General features: G+C 32.3%; 1 protein-coding gene across 3 annotated transcripts in view; it reads left to right on the top strand.

The window, feature by feature from the left end:
* DPP10 (dipeptidyl peptidase like 10) overlaps positions 1-26056 on the top strand; it is a 1313078-nt gene that overhangs the window by 860951 nt on the left and 426071 nt on the right. For all 3 annotated transcript variants that reach the window (XM_074335439.2, XM_074335432.2, XM_074335443.2), the window contains exon 3: positions 12867-12962. In XM_074335439.2, coding sequence (XP_074191540.1) covers positions 12867-12962 — 96 coding nt within the window. The remainder of the gene's footprint in view (positions 1-12866; positions 12963-26056) is intronic.

Raw genomic sequence — 26056 nt, 5'->3', positions numbered from 1 at the left:
TTTCTGTGCTGAGTGATGTGAGTCAGGTGTAGCAAAGATAAGTGTGTGTGTGTGTGTGTCAGTCCTTCAGGTATCTCCCAGGGAGTTTAGAGAAGGCAAACTAAATTCTTTGAAAATGAGATCTACTCTGTTTCCTCCAGCACTCAGGGGTCAGGATGCCATACTGTAAATGTAAGCTGCTGACTTAAAGATCCCAACTGTGCCAGGGAGGGGATTGGAATAATAATAGCCAATGAAAGTGCCACAAAGGGTTCTTACTGTTTTTAACTTGCCTTTGTCTTGATTCAGTTTTTACTTAATTGTTGTAAACCTCTGACTGTTTTCTAGAATTTCGACAGTGTTTATTCTGAGAGTTTTACTTGCTATTTTGATGTTTCTGTGGGGAAATGGCTACTTGTGGCTTCCTACTGCTCCATGTTCACCAATATTACTAAGATAACCAATTTTACTGACATAATTTACATGTATATTAGCTTCTGTCTTTTGTGATCAACGTGAGTTATTTATTATATTTGAAGGCCTAGTGAATAATAGAGTTTATATTTTAACATCTACACAATTTCATGCAATTATTATACCATGCATGGTAGTTTGTACTGTTAGTACAAACTGCATTTTTACTAATTATTGACCAGTAACAAAATTATACAATTATTGATTCTGGCATTAAAACTTAGAGCATATCAGGTAAGTATTTTGTGCAAGTTTTTGATGATGAACTTGTAACATAATAGAGTATGATTATTAAATCTGATAATGTTAACAAATCCAAAAGAAAGTCTCCATGTTTAGAGATCTAGAATAATATTTACTATAAATTTAGCAGTTTGAAATGTAGGTGAAGTAAACAGTAAAATATACACAGTAGAGCTTAATGTGTTCTCAATAAGTTCTTAGAGAACCCAAAATGATTTGGGGGCACTTGAATTATACCTATCATTATGTACAGGATTAAAAATTAAAAAAACAAAATTCTGAGACTTTTTCTAAAGTGTTTATTAATTCTTTTAAAATGGCAATGACATATTATGTGTAAATGATATATATATATATATATATATATATATATATATATATATATATATATATAATAGAATAAAAATGTATTTTCCAAAACAAAAAGAAATTAGTGAGAAGACTGGCATAATTTTATAATTTTGTGCATCTGTTTATGTCTGGCTGAAGAAATCAGGATTCTCATATGTACTCTTATGTTAATTGTTTAACAATAGGTTGCTTTGAAGTATATGAAGGAATTCTGGCCTAGTAAAGAAATGTAGTTAGAAATGGAAGATGTATTTTAATAGCTTTTTCGCGTAATTGTAGATGTTCTTCCTTGATACTTCTTGAGAACTTGACAGGTGTTAGATTCTTAAGGTTCATTGCAATCTGGTATCTGAAACCATGTTAATAAAATATTGATACTCTGCTACAGTAAAATCCACTGGTCTTCTTTTACTTTGAAAGGATCTTTTACCGATGTATGATTGTTTAATATCAAACTTTGGTCATTTGGAAAGTCTTAGTTTACTGAGTTATACAGATGTTCCAAATGTTGGTGTAGTTTATTATACAAAAACAGCAAGAAAAACACAACTGACATCACTGACGATACCACTAGAAAAGTCTCACTAGAAAAGTATTGGGAAGTGTCAAATTCAAAGTGAAGCACACAAGGTTTCTAAAATTCAGGATTTTTTGCTCAAAGGTTTGAATTTATACTTTGTAGCAAATTCAGTCATGCTTGTTTATTTAAACATGAACGTTTCATTTCATTCATTTTGAATAAAAATATTTGCCAAATACTTAAATCAAAATAATCATAGTTTTTAATTCATTCCTTTCACTAAATATGATGTTCCATAAAAAAAGAAGCAACTGGTTATTTCAGTTTATAACTCAACCAACTGCCCACATTCTTTTCCTTGACAACCATCATGTTGGTATACAGCAGAAGTGTTTGTTCATTTTTTTTTTCATGCTTCAGATTTCACCACACAGATAGTAAAAAGATCTCAAGTATTGAGGTTTAATGCAATTAATGATATTTAGAACTATATCAAGGAAATTCTTAAGTGAAACTATATATTATTTTAATTGTACATGTATAGCAGTAAAGAATAGAGTGACAGTAGTTGACTACAAGATCCCTGGTGTTTTACCCACCATTGGTTATGTGCCAACAGTGAAAATTTCAACCCACTGTAAAAGGGTGGTATCATTTAAAATAATAGTATTACTAATAACATTTAGACTTCTAGGACCTCTGTTCACCAGTTTTCCATGAGCCACACTCTGCAAACCTCTGCTGTAAGTTATAGAGATATGATACAACAATTTGCTCATGGTAATGTGGTTGAAACAAACAGTGTATCTGAGGAAGCAACTTAAACATGGCTGTGTACGGGTTCAAAGGCTTAAGGCAGGGCCATAACATGTTGCGGTAAAAAGACAAACATTCCAGGATGTGTGTGTATGTGTGTGTGTGTTTGTATTATTGTATAATTTCCCTTTATTTCTCAAAATTGGAAATTCCTTTATGTAAGTACATTTCTCATATTAGACTTTCTACTCAAATTCAGGAGATGTTTATTTGAATAAAGTTCTCAGAAAGAGATTTGAGAATGATTACCATGTTTTCCCGAAAATAAGAATTAGCCGGACTATCAGCTCTAATGCGTCTTTTGGAGCAAAGATTAATATAAGATGTGGTCTTATTTTAATTTAATGTAATATAAGACTGGGTCTTATATAATATAGTATAGTATAACATTATAATATAATACAATATAGTATAATATAATACCAGGTCTTATATTAATTTTTGCTCCAAAAGATGCATTAGATCTGATTGTTCAGCTAGGTCTAATTTTTGGGGAAACATGATAGCATTTTGAATAACTGATTTGACTAATTAAGCCTATGAGTAAATCCTAAAGTTCTTGACTTAGTCAAGAGATGACAATGTTGAGGTAGAATTTAATTAACCTTTCAGAACCTGAAAGTGCATTCCTTATTTGATGAGCATTTAGAGTCTGTTGAAAGCAAGGGGAAGTAGTACAAACTCTAAGAGAAACTAGGAGAATCTTAGATATGCAAGCTACTTTATTATATTGTATCTATGTGTGTGTCTGTGTGCACATCAGTGTCTGTGCACACCAGTGTGTGTGCAGAGTACATGCAATAAAATTCTGTATGAATAATTTAGCACTAAAACAGAGCTGTTCTCTGTTCTAGGTGAAGGGTACTAACCATCTACCCCCCATCCTTATCACCCCCCTTCTTTGTCCTGAGAAGGCAAGAGAGAGTCCTTAGAACATAGTTGGCAATAGTGTAATTTACTCCAACTCTTTCTCTTTACAGATCAGAAATTGATGCCTAAATAGACTGAGTCATCTAGCTAAGATTGTAAAGAGTTGAACTAGGACTAGAATATGATCTCTCGGCTCTGATCACTTATTTCAGTATCATTGTTTGTTCCTGTCTGAGAATAGAGAATTGGAGAATACGTTCACAGCTTTGTGTTAGGAAGTTTAGAGATGATGAATGTATATTAGGAGTCAAATTTCTTGGAATCCGTATTTCAGTATTTTTGTATTTAATGTAAATATCCTAAATATTCTCTTCATGTGTGGTGAAAAAAATGGGAAGGGTGAGGAGGGGGAGAAAGAGACACATAAATTTATAATTACTTATTTGCTAGCTGTCCTCTTCATCTACTCAGTAGAGACACAGCTTTGGTCAGAATTAAGTAACTTCTGAATTTAGTTGAATTTTTAAAATGAATTTCTTTGTAATTAAAATATGGCTTTCTATAGGCAAGTCTCATGCTGGAAATACACTCAAGAAATAAAGAACATCCATTGGAAGATAATCTGATTTTGGAAATAAATTGAGTTAGAAAAGTATATATTATAGACTTTATAAGATATAGAGTTAGTCTGAATCAAAACTGGTTCTAGTTAGTAGAACTGATAAGGCCTCTTTGTTCCAGAAACTTAGCTATTGCCACAGTAAGATATTAGAGTAAGACTAGGCTGAAGAAAGAAATACAAAAAGGAAACACACAGCATGCCAAGAGGTGCAGAGGGAATTTTCTGGAACTATGAGACAGATGTTAAGCGAAGCACTAATTCCTTTTGTGCTTCTATTTGAGGGCATGAACTGTCGTTCGCAGCAATACTATGTAAGTGACAAGCTGCTTGAAGTTTATTTCATTGACAAGACATTTATAGTTTATTGTTTGTGTGATTCATATTATTGGCCTTACAAATTCAATATGATCGAATGCCCTTCCTTCAAAAAGAGAGTAAATTTTTTCGTTATCTACAAGAAGCTACTTAATACTGTTCTTTTGTTAGGATAAAACTGAGATCATAATGGAGATATTTTGGCTGAAGGGAATGGCTGTGAAAGACATGAATATTACACAAGACCAAAAAATATTTTTTTTATGGTTCTGGAACTGTAAAATTTAACGTACTTTGTATTGACCTGTACATTATAATGTTTTAGTAATAATAATGACAATGACTGACATTAAGTGAACTGAGTACTTTGCCTAATTTTCATATATGTCCTCACTTATTAAAAAAAAAAAAAAAAAAAAAGTAGCTTGAACCAAGACATATCTTGCGACTTTTTTTTTCCTGTTTCAATAATATATACTTTTATTTCTCAAGTTTACATTACAAACTACATACTGTGTTTCCCCAAAAATAAGACCTAGCCGAACCATCAACTTCTAATGCGTCTTTTGGAGCAAAACTTAATATAAAACCCAGTATTATATTATTATATATTATAATATAACATATTATACACAGTCTTATAATACAATAAGACCCAGTCTTATATTATTGTGTGTGTATATGTATACATTATATTGTATAAGACCCGGTCTTATTTTAATATAAGACCGGGTCTTATATTAAAGTATACCCAGTCTTATATTAATTTTTGCTCTAAAAGACACATTAGAGCTGATGAGCTCGCTAGGTCTTATTTTCGGGGAAACAGTAATTTCTTAACTTGGAAATAGTAAACATTTCTTCATTTTCTAGGTGATAAATTAGGAAATGTTAAAAAAAAAGTTGGGATCTTATATCTGATTTCAAATGACATACATTTGACAATATTTAGGCTGCTGTGTAGTGTTTCAACATCCTAGTGAAAGAAAAGAATGGTAGAAAATAAGAGGGGAATTAATATTTCAACTGCTTAGTAGTAAAATAAAACTTTAAGTTCTGTCTGTTGACTGGTTAGAGAATGTACGAACCATAAATATTTTGTAAAAATCTGAAATGACTGTTATGATTTGTATTCTGTATTTTCAACTAGTTGTATGAGAGGTGGAAGGCAGTTACTCTTTCAATGAACTTTAAACATTGAATAATGTTTAAAATAGAAATACACAAGAAGACGAGCCTGTACCAACACTACCCACAGAAAATGAAAATAGCTATTAAGAATAAATCGAGGTTTAAACATAATAGAGGGAAATGGACATGGTGGTGCATTGGGTGTCCAGACAGAGAAGGGAATCACTTACATGCGCAGAAAAGGAAAATTTGTTCTTGTGAGAAGTTTTGAATAAACACCTTTCTTTTTCTTTCCCTATCTTTCTCTTTCTTTTCTCTCTTTCTTTCTTTCTTTCTTTCTTTCTTTCTTTCTTTCTTTCTTTCTTTCTTTCTTTCTTTCTTTCTTTCTTTCTTTCTTTCTTTCTTCCTTCCTTCCTTCCTTCCTTCCTTCCTTCCTTCCTTCCTTCCTTCCTTCCTTCCTTTCCTATTTTAACAGGAAATTATTTCAAACAGGATTTAAGTTAAAATAAATATTTCCGAACCTCTGATGTCAAGAGTAAACTAGATAAAAAGTAACACAATTCATTTCAGTAAAGATAAATGAAGAATCGGAAGTCTTAGATTAGTTTTTCTTCAATTCAATACTGAAGAACTTTCTTTTTTTTTCTTTTAAGATTATGCAACCAACTTATTTCAAAAGGCCATTTAAAGGCAGGATGGAATTTTTTGGAAGACAGCACAGAAATACCAACAGCAGTCAATGATCTTAAATGGCAGACTGGAGCAGAGAAAAACACATGGAATCAATTACTTAATTTTAGCTCTGTTACTACATTTGGGTATCCAAAGCTAAATGTTTCAGCTAATATTCTATACCTTGTAACTGTTCAGCAAATAATTACTTTGCTTCCAGTTCTTTAAATACTTGTCGTTATTGTTGTACTGTGCGTCTCATTCGATTTGTGTGCTGCTATTCATAATTGAAACCATAATTCTAGGGTCCTATTTGGTTAACAAAGAATTACCCTTTGAATAGCAACTATTAATATATATGAAGTTTTCAGACTTTCACACACACACACACACACACACACACACACACACACATTAGAGAAGTATCTCATATCTAGTTACCTAATAACTAGAGATAACATGTTACCCAGTACCTTACTAGTGAGGAATAAGGTCTATGAGAGGTGAATATGTAAGACATATTTTGTTGATCTTAGGGAACAGTTACGGATTTCAGAATTTCCTTCTCTGAAGATTTCTAAGAAAGGAACTTACGTGAGGGATCATCTCTTCAAATTATTTGCAATCTAATGTCAGTTTTCTTCTGCGCTACCTGCTTGGTGTTCAGTGTGAGTTATTGGCATGAATGACTGATAGCCAAGATTCTTGTTTGAGAAGTGTAGCCTTGGAGTTAAAATACAGAGACAATTATTAAGATGTATCAAATAGTAAGACTTCTCTAGGTGATTCTAACATAAACTAAGTTTCTGAGAAATCAGGTTGTAGTGGGGGCTCTAGGTGCTTGCTGATAAGATGTGATAGGGAATGCTCCTGAAGTTCCCAATACTAAAGAGCGTGCACAGTGATCCCTGGGTAAATATGGAATTTTAGGCTGCCATGATTTAGATAGTTTTCTTGAGAAAACAGACAAAATCTCTGCTCTTTAGTGAATACTGTGACATTGCTCTATTTCAGAAAAGAGAAAGGCTGTGGCAAAGGTACGTTCATGGGTAAGTTGGAACAGAATTAAATGCTAGTCAGGTCTGGAGAGGATACATCGAGGAGTGTAATTTCCATTGGAAGATGAGTTCTCTGGCTAAAGGGAATAAAGCTATTCTTAAAATATCATTTATAATATTGTATATGGTGTTTCTGAAAAAACACCTAATTAACAGAGTATTAAAGAGAATGAGGAATAAGAAAATTTTGAGAGACATTATAGGCTTATTTGTCAAGGAGATGTAGGTTCCAATATCAATCCTGTCTCTTAACTAACCACGTGACCTTTGTCAGGATGTTTAACTTTGCTGAGCCTAAGGTTTTCCTGTGAAACGAAGATACTAATACCCAGTAGGGTTTGGGAGAGGGCATTTGGAAAAGAGAGGATTGATTACAAAGGATGAACATCCAAAAAGATTATGATGAGACTTGGAGATAAAGGGAGATAGGGGAAAGAAGCCAGCCTTGCAGGCTATTAAAAGCAAAGCTTAAATATTCATTATATGTAGAAGGAAGAAGTCTTTATTCTAGGACTGAAAAATTCAAGAGAGGAGAGCTAAAGAAAAGAACAAAGAAAGAAAAGAGAAAAAAAGAAAAAGGAACAAAGTTTATAGTTCACTCTCAGTAATGAATGAAACCAAAGAAATTAATCCTTAAGTGACATATATTTGTCTCTGATAAACATTTAAAAGGCATATTTAATTACAATAATTTGAATTTCTTTGAGGGTTGATTTTAAAATAAGTTCTAAGGACAATTAGAGTAGAAGAAAAAATCCTTATTATAACATTATTAAACTATTCCAGGTAACAGAAAATAAATGAAAGTTTAAAAATATTTAATAAATATATTAAAATGTTAACTGATCAGTGTAATGCAAAGTGGACAAAACATGGACAATGTAATTTCATTCATCAACACAGACCTATATATTTAAACATTTAGCACATTAATCTAGCAGTATAAAAATAACCATATTTCACCATGATCAGTTGGATTTTGTTATATAAACACAGGATGGTGGGAAATAGGAAATTTCATTTATACAAATTTTATACAACACATTAGAGGGGAAAATACCATTATACAAAAGAATGTACAAGTATATATGGATGTGTATCAAGATATAGTGATAATTTCAAATAAAAATTCTCTGACACAGGAATAAACACAAATTACTAAAGCATGATAAAGATTCCTTTCTAAAAAAATATGAAAAATATCTTATTAAAGACGCTGCCATAATAGAAGGAGAAAACACTATCACTATTATTATTCAATATTATTTTCGACATTGAAGCTGATGAAATAGTTCACTAAAATGAAATACATGTTTTTCTACAAATGGTGCTGGGGCAATTGAGAACCAAATAGGCAATAAAATAAACTAAATATGAACTTATAATTAACCATCACACTATTTATAAAAAAATAAGTCAAAATGGATCAGGGACTTAAATGTAAAATATAATGCTTAACCCTTTTAGAAAAAATATAGGAAAAATAAATCTTCAGAACATTGGATTAGGTGAAGCATTCTTTGTCTTATCAGCAAAGGCATGATTTATAAAAGGAAACATTGATAAACTGGACCTCCTCAATATTAAAAATGTTTTATTCTGCAAAAGTCTTTTAAGAGGATGAAAAGACAAGGTAGAGACTTGGAGGAAATTTTATTTTATTTTATTGTTTGAGCTTTTACATTTGAGTTTATTCTTGATTTAACTTTTAAAACACTACTATAATTGATTTTTTGAGGAAATTTTAAATTGACATACTCGTGTGTAATAAATTATTTGTATCTAGGATAAAGAAATCTCCAAACTCAGAAGTTAAACAAACAAAACAAAAATAATCCAATTAGAAAATGGGCAAATGACATGAAGAGACTTTTCACTGAAGAGAATATACATATCACAAATATGCACATTAAAATATGTTTGTTAACTATTAGGGAAATGGAAATTAAAACCATAATGGGATATCATTACACCAATATCAGAATAACTTAATTTTTAAAAACAACACCAAATTATGGCAAGAATGCAGAGAAACTGGACCACGTATACATTGCTGATGAGAATTTAAAATGGTAAAACTACTGTAGAAAAGCATATGACATTTTCTTATAAAACTAAACATGTGCTTACTTTATGACCCAGCAATTGCATACTTTGACATTCATCCCAAAGAAAGAAACATTTATATTCATACAAAAAGCTATAAAAAATGTCCATAGAAGCTTTATTAATAATAACCCAAAACTACAAAATTAACCCAGGTGCCCTTCAACAGATGAATTGTTCAATAAACTGTGTTACATTCATACCCTGGAATATTATTACTAAGCAATAACGAAGGAACAGAGTATTGATACACTCAACAACTTAGATCTAAAGGGGAATTACACTGAATGAAAAATGACAAACTCAAAAGTTTACGTACTGTATGAAATCACATACGTTGCATTTTGGAAATCACAAAATGATAGAGATGGAAAATAGATTAGTGGTTGTCAAGGGTTGCAGAGGGAGGCTATGAAAGGGAAAGGGCCTTGCAGGAGATCTTGGTGATGAAACTTTTCTGTATGTTGACTGTTGCTGGTCATATGTGATAGAAGTGAATAGAACTAAACACTCACACACACTATATGTAAAATTGGTGAAGTCTGAATAAAGTAGGTGGAGAGTTTAATATCAATTTCTTTTTCTGATAAGATTATGCAAGATATTACATGTTCTTGAGGAAAAGTCATGAAGGGTATAAAAGATTTAGGTCTCTCACAACTGCATGTGAATTTGCAATTAACTGACAATTTTTGTTTTTAGATGATATAATTGGATATGCAGGAAAATTAAAGATTTAATTACTATTGGAAGTTTTTAGAAAATCTGATATGGTGAATAATTTAATCGACTGCACATGTGTGTATACTTATAAATATTCTTATTCTAAATTATATATGTATGTGTATACATATATAACAAATAATATATAAAAGCTCAAGGAAAGAAAAACTTAAAGAATTACCAAAATATATTTTGAAAAATCATTTGAAAATAATATTGTTTGGTGTGGAGCGTTTGCCTCAAAAAGTGTTTTATTATATTTACGTCTGCCTAAAAGATACAGTAAAAGAAGTATGTGGAATTTACATGGAACAGAAAATATTTTGGAAGAGAAACGATGTACATATATATATATATATATATATATATATATATATATATATATACACACAATACATGCAGTTAATTTTTCAATTTAGTAGATAAGGATCATTTATGTAATGGATTATGTTAGCATAATCTCTCCCACTGAAATAAAGTTAGACTCCCACCTTTCACCTTTATGTATATAAATTTCATTGGGTCAAATTAATAAATGTATTTCAAAGAGAGATGGTGAAATATAATTCTCTAAGAATTGAAGGGGTTGGATTATACAAAATGATGGTGCATTTTATATACTCTCTGGGAAATCAAAATTTTGGAATTTATCTATACCAAAATCTGCTCTTATTGAGATATATCATAGAATAAGTATATTTCAGAAATCCTAATAAAATTAGCTCATTGGATTAAAATCCCAAACTCCTATGACAGAAAATGAGTTTTAGAATCAAATCTCTTTTGTTTTGTCAAACAACAATTACTCATGATTTTCTCTAACACGCTCCTTCTGTTGTCCTTGCTATTCCCTTTCTCTGTTTTGAAACCTGTAAGGCCTAGGTCATTTAACTTAAAAAAAAAAAAGAAAGAAAAAAAAAGAAAAAATTAATAGACTTCATTTTCTAGAGAACCTTAAGGTTCACAGAAAAATTGAGCTGAAGATACAGAGATTCTTCCATTTACCCCTTGCCCTCACACAAGGTGAGACTTCCCATACTATGAACATCATACCACAATGATATATTTGTTACAATTGATGAGCTGACACATCATTATCATCCAAGGTCCATAACCTTACATTACGGTTCTGTCTTGCTGTTGTATATTCTACGGGTTTGGACAAATGTATCATGACATGTATTCACCATTACAACCACTGATATTTTAGTGTATCCATAGTTTGGCTTTTTCAGAAAGTCATATAGTTGGAATCATATAGTGCGTAGTCTCTTCAATTTGTCCTCTTGAACTTAGTAATATGCATTTAAGATGCCTTCATGTCTTTTCATGGTTGATACTGATTTCTTTTTATCACTGCATAAGACTGTGTTGTCTGGATAGATTACAGTTTACCCATTCACCTACTGAAGGACATCTTGGTGGCTTTCACATTTTGGCTGTTATGAATAAAGCTGCTATAAATATCCACGGGCAGGTTTTTCTGTGGCCATAAGTTTTCAGCTCATTTGGGTAAATACCAAGTTGCTGGAGTGTATGTTTAGTTTTGTAAAAAAAAACTGCCAAGCTGTCTTCCAAAGTATCTGCACTGTTTTTCATTCCCACAACAATGGATAAGAATTGGTCTTTTATTTTTAACTAAGGCCTTTTTTGACGCTTTTGCAAGATATTTCCCTTCTTTTCTCCCAACTCTTAATGCACTTTGTATCCTTTTTCTGACATCTATCTTATTGTTTCTTGCTTTACAAGCGTGAGCCCCTAAGGGCAGGGTGTAGGTATGTCTCCAGGACCTTACAATGCTTCACTTAATACCTTGAAAATTAAAGGTTCCAGTATTAAATGAACAAAGTTTAAATTCTGATGTATCAGACTATCAAATGGAATATTTTGTTTTGTAAATCTATATATAATCATATCTTATACTAGCCTTGAAATCAAACAATTCTCACTATTTCCACTAGTAATACTTTTTTCAGTTGATCCTTAGTGATTATTTTGTGAGTTAAATACATGGTTGATTCATGTTAAAGGACATTGCATTCGAAGTTACTGATTTTTTGCCCCAGCTTTTCAGCTGGAAGAAACAAAGCTCTTGCTATAATAAGTGCTGAACCTTTAAAAAACAATATCTAATGAGGTTAGTATATAACTTTGACATTTTGTTTTCAACCAGAATGAAGGTCAGAGCTGAAAGATCACAAAGACAATTTCATACAGTGAATAAGCGATGCTATTATTTTGCAAAGAAAACAAAATATTGCTAACTCGTCCATAGCCTCTTGCATCTGAAAGTGTGTTTGTTGTGCCTAATTTTGGTACTTCAACAGTGTTGTCCTTCCATGTCTTAGATCTTGGAATTTAAAGGGGGGAATACAGCTAATTTATATGTCACGGACTAATATAAATATGGGTTTTCATTCATATTTACTCTTAAATCCACTTAGCATTTGTTGAGTGGTAATTGTTTAGTGGGACTTGGTATTTATTCTGTTTATTTGGTGAACTTCTTTATGAGTTAGGAGGTTTTTTAGTTTTGGTTTTTTATCTAATATATTCAGACTCACTCAGTTTTGATGTTTACTACAATAGTGTAAATTTATCATTAAAGAGAATATGTTGAAGTGATTTTGGAAAGCACTGGCTAGATTATGATTAAAGAGTGAAAAACGTACCCTTTGGGGCACAATGTGAACTGGGAATTCTTAACTGCTTTCGTATTATGTTATTAATATATCATTACATAAGAAGACATTGATCTATTAAATTTGCACTGGATAAACACATTTTTAGTAAAAATTACTTAACTTACTGAAAAATATTTATAAAACAGATAAACTTCAAATGTCAAAAACCATGTTAAAATGGTAATTTTGTAATGTCATCTAGTTAACATATTTTGGAACCGAAACATTCCAACTTTTATGATTCATTCGTTTTAAAAACAAACATGAAATAAATATCTAATCTAAGATTTATTTTGTTTTAGATGAACTCACAAATTCATCGGAAACCAGATTGTCTTTAGAAGACCTCTTCAGGAAAGACTTTGTGCTTCATGATCCAGAAGCTCGATGGATCAATGGTATGTGTATACCTTTTTATATTTATTTTGAGTTGTGTATACTTAAAATTAAAGTAAATAATTGTATCTGTAGTTAGTATCTTAATTGACATTAGTCTTCAAAGATTCCATATACCATTTAATCAGAAATCAATACGTTGGCTCATGTGTGTGAAAATCAATTCCTAAGGTCATCAATAGAAATATCCTCCAAACATTAGATGGATTTTTCAGCATCAGCAGGTTACTCATGATCATAATTATGTGACTTTAAACTTGTGTTATATCTCTATCATTTTCTCTGGATTATTCTTCTCAGTATAAGGTGTAGCTTTGGGGAGTCTGCATATGTTAAGTGTAATTTGGCAACCAAATTAGTTTTCTTTCTCTTTTGGTCACTTTTCTTTTTTCATCCTGAATGCTAGAAAGTAGGGACACTTTGCAAAGTTGAAATGACAGAAATGACACATGTTTTTCTGTCCTGGCAAAGAAACTACCTCAGCTTTCTGTAGATTATTTCTGATTTTATTATTTTCAAAGAGTTTTAAAAAGCATTTAGATTAAAAAAGGAAATAACCAAAAATAAAACCACTGAGTGGCTGCCTGGACTTTGGTTTGACTTAATGAAAGATAATAGGGGGAGTGATTGGGTAATCCATCCAATCAGAAGAAATGTGTTGGTGAAAGGAAAGTCAGGTTTTCGTTCTTTGAATATTTCAGTTTGCCCGACCATACTAATCACTCTGCTCAGATAGCTGTTAATCTTTGCCCTTCAATTTATTTAGACATAATATCTTTGCTTGTTTTCAAGGCTTAGAGTAGATTACTTGATGATGATAAAAGGAGCTTTGCCTTTTTATCCAATAATGATTATGTCACTTACAATCCATTCTTTCTTCTCTAATATTTTAATTAAGTGCATTTATGCCTGCAAATTAAATGGTGATTTAAAGGAGCTGTAAAAGAAGGTAACTCCATTCACGAGGGCAGGGGCCACATCATACTGTTTATTTAGCATTGATACAGTTCCTGGAGATCAGCAGGCAGTCACTCAAGATTTGTTTTTTGTTTTTTTAATAAATGAATGAATGCATTTAATAGAAGTCATGTGTTATTTTTTCCAAAAACTCAAGTTTCAGTTGAAATTAGCAGGAAGATGTGTGTGTATCATAGTGATGGTATTGTAGATAAAGCAAGATAGCAATTTTGTTAATTTATTTCTATATTTGCCTTTTGAATTGTTCATAAATTTGGAACTTGCCATATTGTTGTCTTTGCTCTGTGATTATTTCAGATAAGTACTGTGACTAAACAAGACTAATAAAAAAGATGTATCATTACCAAACATTGTGCTAATACGCAGATCTCTCACAAATCATTCTAATGTGCTAGAGTAATTTTGTAAGTCATCTTTTTACTTGTTAGCAGTATTTTCTATTGAAGGAGATGACCAAAAAAATTGTGAAAAATGTGAGTCATTAGATTTGAAATGCTGAATAATATTCTGTTTTACTCACCATGATTTTAGCCAAACTATAGAAATTTGTGGTCTTTGACTTTAGAAAGCAAGAAAAAATTATGACCTTACCTCCCTTCTCAGGTTAGCTTGGATTATTTAAAGAGACATTTACTCCTGTGCATATAACTGACACTTCGATATTGAAATGCCAAAGGACTGGATGGATATTTAAGCAGTAGACTGCATGATAAATTAAGCCATTTCAATATCTAGGACACATTCTACTTTAACGTTTTGCAAGATACCAAAATGATATATTTTGAGTTAATCATTTTAATCAGTTTTTAGTAATTTCTTCACATGTATTGGTAAACATAATCTTGAGATATCCCGGGGAAAAACTGCAATGTTATTATATTCTGGGTAATGTAATAATTTTAAACCTTGGATTTATACAATTTATAAAATAATTTGACATAAAAATAACCCTTTAAACAGGATTAAACTGAATCTAAACTCTCAGAAACATGCTGTCTCTACAAATACCAGTGGAGGAATTGACTCACTGTCAGTAGATTGTGTGCACTGGGTTGCTTTTCCAGTCGGGCTATAGATTTTTGCTCATTCATTCCTCTTATCTAACCCAGATCACCTTCCTGGCAATCGCTAGCTACTTGACCTATTTACATATTCCTTACATAGCTAGGAAACGCAGTGGGAACTATATGAATAGAATGTGTAACCTTGGCCTCATTATCTCAGATTGTATCTACATGCAAAATGTGAGCTTTCTTTTTATTCTCATGAGTTGTCACACCAGGTTTTCTTAATATATAAGTCTCTTGAAGGAGTCAAAGCTAAGCGTAGTAGGAAGCTTCCTTTAGTTCTTGGAGGTCACCATAGGCAGGTTGTAATGCAGCAATTCGTTCATTCTTCTGGTACTCAAGTAATGTATCTGCGAATGTCACTGCGGACTTGTCCAGGCACTCAGGTTCATGGTTGGCTTAACTGCCTTCTCCCAAATCTCCTCATAAGGTCAAATCTCCATTTTTATAGCATTTTCTTCTTCCTAGTTATATCACCTCAATACCTGGAAACCCATCTTCTTTAAAATTATTTATCTCCCCACATACATTTGATGATCAGTTGATCATCAAAAAAAGATTTAACATTCATTGAGTGCCTTCTATGTTAAGCTTTGTGCTAGATGCTTTATATACATAATTTATATGACACCATGTAAAGTCAAAATTACTAACCCTAGAAAATTGAGATTTCATCAAAATACTTGTCCAAAGATACAGCTGATAAGAGGTGGAGACTGCTTTAATAACTATGTTTTAAAAACCTGCCCTCTTTCATTGTTTCACTCTGACATGCCTTTCTCAATATCTAACACACCTATAAATTCCCTCTTTCGCATGTCATTGTTGCAGAATTTATTGGTACTAATGCTTCCATCTTGAATATTGAAATAATGTTTTTATCTCCCCAGGTACATCCATATAATGGTTATTTACATAGTCACTAAAAGAAAAATGTAAGCATATTTATTGACATGTTTATGATTTCAAAAGTGAACAAAGGTGTCTTCAAAAGTGTTGATAGGATGTGATACCACATTCCTATATCGTGTGCCAATATTTCCAGATGGTTGGATTTTGATCTGATTTTTTTCTCTTTTTGTCTATTCCTTTTTACTTAGATTTCTTCAGCAAATATGTATGTTTACTTGATTTTTATAATTTACTAAGAAGAAAATTTCTCTCGTCTTTTTTACTCTCATGGGTTTCCAATCCCTCTAGCAGTCTCCTGTCAACACAACTGTCTAAAGCACAGCTACAAACAGTTAATGTGCTGCTCAGAAAACATCAGAGGAACACTTTTGCCAGTGAAATAACTTCCAAACTCCTTCCTTTGCATTCCAAGACTCTTAGAATCAAACTTAACTTCTTTCCTATTATTCTATTTTACATTTATGTTTCAGCCACATGGAACTACTTGATATTCCTTACAAGTTCCAAAGTTTTCTTGTTTCTGTGACTTTGACACATTATTTTCTCTCCTTGGAATCCCTTCCCCAATCTGAAGCCCACATTTTATCCCCCTTGGAATCTGATGCCCAGGTGCAAAACCAATTACTTTTTTTTCCCTGCCAGCTCTGAGGAACATCATCTTCCTCTAAACTCTAGACTTTGATTCTCTCATATAGAAATTTCAACCTTGATTATGATCACATCTCTGATCTCATTCAAGGGAATGCTTCTAAAACTATTGTGGACGACTATCTTTTAATTTATTTGTTTTTATTTCCAATGTGGCATGAATTGATACTTTTGAAAAATATGATAAAAATAAATTACTTGAAAAATAAAATAATAAATATTCCAAATACTACTCCCCATTTTGCCTTACTGTATTCAACAGATCTAAAATTACATTTCAAACATATAGTAAGTGGAAACATATTATTGGAATAAAATAAAGGAATTTCAAATATTACTTTGAGAGAGTGTATATAGGCAGTAAAATAGGATTGCTATTATACTCATAAACTTTTGTTTTTTCCTGTCAGAATTAAACAAGTATTGAGAAAAAATAGTGATTATTCACATTAAATGCCTATTCTCAGATTTTTAAACAGGAAGTAGAATATCAATATTTACAAATTTTAATGTAGTAAGTGAGCTTGCTCCCTACTAGTTAAGTTAGTCTTGGTTAGATTGATGATAGCACTGCTTACAGAGTATAACATTTATCTAGACTGTTTCTATTTTTCATTTTAATAATACTTCTGGTAGAGAAGAAATCAGTCTTCAAAATAAGGATGATGATAATGGAAGAAGAGATTGTAAAACAATTTTAGTAATCTCAGGATATTCATTTTAAGTTTTTATCTGAAATGAATCAAGTGATACTGTATTTTAAAACTTATCTTCAACTCTTTACCAGTGGCCAATTTCAAAATTTATCCTATAGAATATAGATCATTTAAATTAACTTTTGATCAAAAAATAGATTCTGGATTTTAAATGCATCTGGTTTACAGTGGACATAATACATTATAGCATCATGTAATGAGGTTATACTGTGTATAGATAGATAGCTAGTTCACCTGTTCAGTGAGATTAGTCTATTTATCTATCATGTGTTTGGATTTTATGGCAATATCAAATTGCTATGAGACTCTCTAAATTCTTACTCTCAGTTAAACTTATCCCACTGTGGACCAGTGGCTAATACTTCCCAACTGGCTATAATGACATCTCTGTTACAGCAACTCTGCTCTAAGAGATAGTAAACCCTGAGGAACAGGACTTGTGTCACATTCACATCCCCCAGTAATCTGCATCCTGCCCAGACTTACTCAACTAGTGCTCAATAAATATTTTAGTTAGCATAATGAGATAAGCTATTATATTTTCTTTGATATATAGAGGTAGGTCCACGTGATCCACAATCAGTGGAGGGTTTATTTCAGTTCTTTTTCTCATAGTATGCACAGATTTATTTTTTTCCTGATCTCTACAAACCTGTCTTTCCCAACATCCATCTAACATGTGAGTTCTTGCACATTTCTTTTGAAAAAGGGCTAGCTAGCTGGGATAAATGATAATGTGTGAGGAGGCTCTGGATTTAAATGTTGGAGCTCCTTAATTGAGTGCACCTCCGACATGACACTCCAACATATATGTTTAAACCTGTTGTCTTTAAATGATGTGTGGCAGTACGACATATTGAAATAGGAAAGTCATTAAAATGAGACAAGCCAGGCCTTTCAGCAATTTTTTAAGCCTTCTGAGGCTTAGTTTCTTTATCTAATCTGGGGGTAATTGTTCCTGTAGGTAGATGCATAGTGAAAATTAAATAAGCAAAAATATGAAAAAAGGAAAGGTAAAAATGGTAAGGGCAAAAAAGAAAAGGTAAGAAAATATATAAATAAAAAGCAAAAGTCGGGGACTTACGATCTTCAAATGATAACTGCTTTTAGAGATGTTCTGGACAACTGATATATTTTTTTTTATAAATGCTCCTAGCAGTCTCATCCTGATGAATTATATCTAGGATATTGAGTATAATATGGAAATTTATTGTTGTGACCTTCATGCAAAATAAAACAGGTTATTATAAATGATATCATTAATATTTACAATAATTAGGGGGACTCATAATTATGTGAATCAAAAAAATCTGGTTTGTTATTTTTTGTTCATTTGTTTGGCACTACTTTTCGTGCTAGGATTTTTGTCCATTAATTCAATTTGGGTGTGTTGCAAAAACTGTTGTATCTATTTGTGTATGGGCACTGGTTACAACTCTGATAGCATTCTCTTTTTTTTTTTTTTTCCTAACTTTTTTTTTATTGGTTTCAGGTGCACAAAACAATGTAATAGTTAGACATTTATCATTTATATCCCTCACACAGTGACAATCAGCCTCCCCTCATCCACTAGCCGTCTGACATCTCACACAACCATTACATTTCCACTGTCTCTATTCCTAATGCTGTACTCCGCTTCTTGTAAGTGTATATATATATATACATATATATATATATATACATATATATACTACAAATGCATATATATATACAATTGTAGTCAACATTCATTATTGTTCAGCTTTCTGATAGCATTTGTATTCTCTCATTAGTTTGTACTCAGCTCTGAATCAGTATTTTAACATTTCTTATTTTTTGTTTTCTTGTTCAAAAATTTTTATTTTTTATAACCGTCAACCAAGCTGATAGTTAAGTAAAGTAGAACTAAATTCATGAATATGAGGTTTTTGAAGATAATTTATATTTTTATTGCAGCATAATTTATAAGAACAAACTATTGAATAGCTACCAAATGCACACAAGTATGTGTTTAGATAAATTATTTCAAATCTACTTAGTGATATAAAGCCACTAAAACTGATCTTTTGAAAAAAATTAATGACTTTAGAACATGTTAGGAATAAAATGTTAGGTGAGAATAGAACATGGAATCATATGCACAGTATTTTCACAGTTGTATCACATGAATGCCCACACTTGTAGATGCCAACAAAGAATGAAATATGCCAACATATTAAAAAATTTTCTGATAGAATGATTATGAATTAATACTTTTAATTTTTTTTCTACAGAAGACTTTTCCCACCCTCCCTGCCAATGCTGGGATGATTGCCAGACTACACTCCTTTTTATCAAAGATCAAGAGGAGAGAGTGGAACATAGGATTGTTACTGACACTGGGAGAATGAAAATGTTCTCAGAGCAAGGATGGGCTTTCTTAAGGGGTGTGGGGTTTTATATTAGCAGTTTGAATCCCTTGTTTCCCAAGAGGTTGAGACACGCTATTCCGTGTAGTTTACCATGTTTTTTTTCTCTCTCAGTAATATAAACACATAGAGGGCTGTTGAGATTATGAAATCCCTAGTTCCTAATTCATAGTTTAGAGAATTGAAAATGAGGTCAAGAATATAATTATTTGTTATCATTGTGACCTCTTTTTATTTAAATAATGTATGTCAAATATCTTCCTATCAAGAGTAGATCATTTTCTGTCAAAATTAAAGAAGCACATACAAAAGTATACCATCAAAGCGTATTTACTTTTCTCTGAATTACCAAAAAAAATTTTTTTTGTTGCTATTTGATTTATATGTTACATTGTGCTTTGACTAAAGTTTAAGTTTAATCTATATTAAAAGTACTTGAAATCATACTATGGAAACCTTTCATACCAACTGCAAAGATTCTAACTTTATTTGAAATTTGAATCTAAATAGTTCTCTTTAAGGAAATGTTTTTAAGATTTCAGTTTGTATTAAAATGACAATATTTATACTAAACACCAGAGATAGCAGAGAAAAGTATTTACCCATAAAATTCTATGTTAATGTTTCAGGGAAAAATGTTTTCAGGAAAATAATATTTCTATGTTTCAGAAATACAATGATTACATTAAAGTATTTAAAGGGAGGTGGAACTATAAAACAAATTTTAGATTAAGAGATCTAAACTTTCAGGTTACAGCCTACTTGTTGAAATAGAAAACTATATTTTAATTTTTAAAAGAAGAGAAAAAAAGTCTGCGAGACATGAAACAGTTATCCTTAGAGTGCATCAACAAGAATTACTGAGTTATAGCTATGCACCCTGAATAGGATTTTGTATATTCCAAGCAGGATCTTTTACCAGTTGGAAGGTTTGCAGTAAAATAAATGGTGTTCTCATAGTCATCGTGACTGTACATAATTATGGTTAGTCTTATCTTTGTTGGCCCAGGAACTGGGCTTGTCACAAATCGATTAATAGACACTTGACAGTCACATTTATCTTCCCATCTATTTATCCATATATCCTTTTATTCATTCAACATGTATTTACTGAGCATAGCAAAGAAAGAAATCTTGTAAACATGAGGATATAAAAATGAATGCGTACAGTATTTTTGCTCAAGGGAATTATGAATCTAAATGTTCTTTCTCCATTGTGTGCACTATCTTTACTCCTATCTATGGGTTACGGGAGTGAAATTATTAATCAGAAGGCTGTGATTGGGGCAGGAAGTAGAGATATGTGGAGAGGTGTAAGAGATACGTAATCCAGACTATAATGAGGTTTGATTAACTTTCTGTTCCCTAGAATCCAAAATACATCTCCATGTCTCATACCTCTATTTGCACTATGATAGAAGATCCCTACCAGCACATTTGGTTTTTGAACTTTTTATTCTCTCTGACTCTCCTTTATTTAATACAATTTTTATTTACATATGTTAACAATTGTGACTGATATATGCATGGACCACTGACGTGGTTTAAGGAAATAAAACACAATTATTATACTCAGAGTATTTTGAAATTAGATACAAAAAACAGATCTCAAGCAATTAGACAACAATTAGGTGATAAATTTTTGTGCTATTATTAAAAAAAATATATTGGAACTGTAAGAGATCAGTTTCAGTTAAGAATAATTGGTGTAGTCTTTGTGGAGGGGATGAAGTTCAGTCTCACTATAGAGGGCAGAAAAGCCTAGGGGAACAAAGAGGACATTGCTGGGAGAACGAGGTTGTATTACGACGGTCATAGGAATTGGCATGGCATGTAAGATTAACTAAAAAAAACAGTGTGTGTGTGTGTGTGTGTCTGTGTGTGAGTAATATTAATAGTGAAAAAACTTATCAACAGTATTGGCATATAACTAGAATATTAATACTTAATTATTTTACTATAATCGTTATACTTTTATCTCCTTTAGCAGATTCACCCTCTCGTTAGATCATTATTTTGAAATGGAAGAATTTGAAGTTGCTTTAATGATTATTGGATATTTTATTTTCTTTAGAATTAAAATGGGAGAATGGTGGTAACAAGAATTTCACTTTATACATGTATACTATCTTAGAAATTACATCTACTTTTGACATGTTATTTATTTTCATTTCTTTGAAAAACTTTGTTTTGGAGGCAGGGTGGGCATTGATTTTGTGTTATAGATTAGTAAATTGAGACACGAAGAATTTTCTTCCCTTCTTCTCAATCTAAATTCAGTAATTTGCACTGGGTAGAAATTAGGTCTTTCATGTTCAAAGTTGAGTAGGATACATCGAGTAGAGAAAATGTCTAATGAATTGTATTGTCATCAAACTAACATTTAACAATATTTGTAAATTAATAAAAACATCGATGGTTTAAGGAAAGAAATATAAAGGGAAAGATAGATAACAAAAAGTCCTGTTACTCATATTGGACTATTTGATTTGACTAGAATTCTTAGATGATTTTGAGAAAATATAATCATTATATATCATTGATTGTAACTAAAAAAGTTGTGAAATTAACAATAATAATAAACTCACATTTACATACCAAACTTTTAATACAACTTGCTTTGCTTGAGTCATGTTCTCTGTCTCTTTTACTCTGTGTTTCTTTCTTAAGGGCTAATTTAACTTAATCAGCTTTGTCATGTAGTCAGTTTGAAAGGGCCATTGAGATCTTTCAATAACACACAATCAACTATTACAATTTTTTACATTGAATAAATAAGTACTAAGCATGTAGGTACAGTTCAGAGTCTTTAAGTAGAAGAAGTGATAGAGATAATACTGTTTATCATTAAATGGCTAAGATTCTCTACAGTAGGTTATTTCATGCAAAATCATTTAGTCAACTAAAATTTTCCATCTTATTCACGGGTTTGTTTTCATGTTTTTTTAGAGGAACACACAATAATAGGTCTAGCAGATCTAATTCTATTTCTTTTCTATATTTACCTTTTATTTTTGTTCCTGATGAGAATTAAATACTATTTTTATATAGTACTATATAGATGCAAAAAGAGTGAAGTTGTAATATCTGCCTTTATCAATGTATTATTGCTACTGATAAAAGTCATTGGGAGGCATCTAATTGTAACCAGGAACCATGTTTTGCATTTTAAATTTATTATATCTAATGTTTATGTTTCTCTAATTTAAGTAAAGATATGTTCATTTTACAGATGAGGGCTCTGGGATTTAAAGCAAATAGATGACTTGTTCAAGGTCACACAGCTAGAAAGTGGAAGAATTAGAAGAAATTAGAGGTGTTGTTATCAGAAACATCACTGGACGTATATGGTGTGGTCAAACAATATTGTGAATGTTTAAATAAAAATAATTACAGTAAAAGACATATTGCCATTAATCCCTGTCAAAATACTCCCCCTCACTTCAAACATACTTATCCCATTGTTCTTGCCACTTTCTGAAGCAGTTCTGGAAGTCCTCTTTCATGAGTGTCTTTAGTTGCGTTGTCATGGCTGCTTCCATGTTCTGAATCATTTTGACTTTGGGGAAGAGCTAGAAGTCACATGGTGCCAAATTCGGTGAATAAAGTGGATGAGGACACACCATACTGTTTTATTTGACAGAAATTGCCATATGGCAGAAGTGATGTGTGACAGAGCATTGTCATGATAGAGGATGAAATACGGCACACTTTAAAACACACCTTCTCTCACACCCGATTGACTGCACCAAACAAGTTGAAACTTCACACACTGTTACTAAGGTTCGACATGCCGATTCCCGTATTGAGGATCCCTGACTTTCCGTTGGATGGCACTCGGCAGCAGCAGTCACTGTATTGTTTGATCACAATGGAAAGGCTCTATGTCACACTTTGCTTCTGATATGGCAATTTCTGTCAAATAAAAACATTGTGGTGTGTCCTCATCCATCTTATTCACCATATTGCCTGCCATCATGTGATTTCTGGCTCTTCCCCAAAGTCTAAATGACCATGAAAGGTAAATGTTTTGAATCAATTCAGGACATCAAGGCAGTCATGACAGCATAATTAAAGACACTCACAAAAGAGGATTTCTAGAACTGCTTCAGAAAGTGGCAAGAATGATGGGCTAAGTGTGTTCGACGCAAGGGGGAGTATTTTGAAGGGGATTAGTGGCAATGTGTCTTTCACTGTAATGATTTTTTTAAAAAAATTAAACATTCACCATTGTTTTTGATCACACCTCGTAAAAGTCCATCCTGTGAATAGGGGTTATATTTATCATATAGACTTTAGAATGAACTCAGGGAAGTCAGTGGGGATGCATATCTGCTCATCTGCAATAAGTCACATTTGCAAGTGTAGTTTTCCAACTTTTGGTTAGACTACAACAGAAAGCAGTGAAGTCTCCATCCCTGCTTATATTATAAAGAGGCTGGGTGATCATGTGATAAGGACACTTTAATGGGATTCATATGATTGGTATGAGATTGGAAACAATAACATTAACATAATAAAAATGTTGTCATTTTATCTCCAAGTCAGCATAAAAGTATGGTTTAAACCGCAGTTTTGTCAGTTCTTTGGTTTAGGAAACTGTTGGTACATTGGTCTAAAACAGTTCCTAGGGAAAGGAGTCAGCTTTCACAGAAATTTCTCTGCTTATTTTCGCATAAGAAATCTCAAGTACATGACTTGAACTCTTCCCTTTGATTTGACTGGCCTTATGGAGTTGCTGAAATATTATTTAAAAGCTGATTTCATTTTGCACTTTCAATTGATAACACCTTGGTATATACCTCTGTGCTGTCAATACCTAATCATGTTTTAATGAGCTTGAACATTCATTACTGGGGCTGTGTACCCAAGCCATTAACCTGTCACTGCCATGTGCTTGCAAACAACATCTGAAAGCAGGTAGCTTGCTTTCCTGCTTTCTGGTCTCTGATGATATTCAATTTGTAAATGAAAAAAAAAAAATTACACAGATGAATTAGTTATATGTGTATAGGTTTCGTCTTCTTTCCTAGGAGTGTGCATGTTTTCTGATATTACGTCTTATTAATTGTTTAATTTTTCTACTGTCATGCCACACCAGTGGCAAACTTTTTGTTGATATTATAGGCCTTACAGTTAAATTCCACTAAGATCCTGTTATAGTTAGAAGATTTTAATACTATAAACTCTCTTAATTAGAAAAGTGATTGAGGCCTTGTATAGCAGAATTACTGCATTATCTTGGGCTGATGATTAAATGACTTTACTGCTCTGAACCATTCACATGTGTTGCTCTCTAAGGGCTTCTCAATCATTAAGGCAAAAAAGCAACCTCTCTGTATGTCAGATGGAGTGTATGACAAGGGAAGGCGTAAGCCTCCAGAAATCAGAGTTTTAGTTCCGTGGGTGGTTGACGTGGTGGGCGAATCACTTGACTTCTCTAAGTGGCTATGTCCTCACCTATTAGACTGAGAGATTAATCCCTCGTATGCTTTCCTTCTAAAGTCAGTGTGAGCATCACAAGGGATAGAAGTTCTTGAACATTTTTAAGCCATTTAAACATTTTTGTCTATACACTTACTGATCAAGAATTGGTTTTCACTTCCCTAGACTGAATGGTTATGGCAACCCAACCAATGTTTCTGGGCATTACTTTTGTTGAAGCACCAGAGTGAGAATCACGACAGCAATAATTAGTTATCAGGTGTTGAGTAGGGGCCAGGCAGTGAGCTAACTAACTGCTTGTAATGTACAACTTTATTTATTCTTCACAGCATCTTTATAAATTATTTTATGATCTCCAATTTACAGCTGAAGTAACCGGGCTCGGAGAGTTTAATAACTTACCCAGCTAGTAAGTAGCAGAGCTGGAGGAAGATTACTTAGATTACTTAATGAGGAGGGATTAAGGATACAAAGTTTCAGTTATGCAAGATGAATATATTCTGAGGATTTGTGTTGGGGGCCATAGCTGGTATGTTAAATTATGAATATGCAGATTATGATGTGCTGAATGAGGAGGTAAAAGCCACCTACATGGGTCAAGAGCATCCGAGCTCCCACTGTGTGGGAGCCACAAAGACCTGGGGGAAGAAGGACAGTCCTCTGGGGAAGGGCGGTCCTCTGTCACTACCTTGCAGGAGATACAAAGCAGGGTGGCAAACACCTAATACTTATAAGATGGTTGAAGAGGAAGTCACTAACTTTACGGGCTCAACTCTAAGCCGTTATTATTGAAGCTGCCCCAGGTCGATCCATGTTGTCGCAAATGATAAGATTTCATTCTTTTTATGGCTGAGTAATATTCCATTGTGTATGTGTAGCACATCTTTATCCAATCGTCTGTTGATGGACACTTGGGTTACTTACATATCTTGGCTATTGTAAA

Source organism: Rhinolophus sinicus, chromosome 17 (assembly GCF_057876585.1).
Source record: "Rhinolophus sinicus isolate RSI-liver-muscle chromosome 17, RSI-T2T, whole genome shotgun sequence".
In the NCBI taxonomy this organism is placed as follows: domain Eukaryota; kingdom Metazoa; phylum Chordata; class Mammalia; order Chiroptera; family Rhinolophidae; genus Rhinolophus; species Rhinolophus sinicus.
This window is presented reverse-complemented; position numbering and strand designations above follow the sequence as displayed.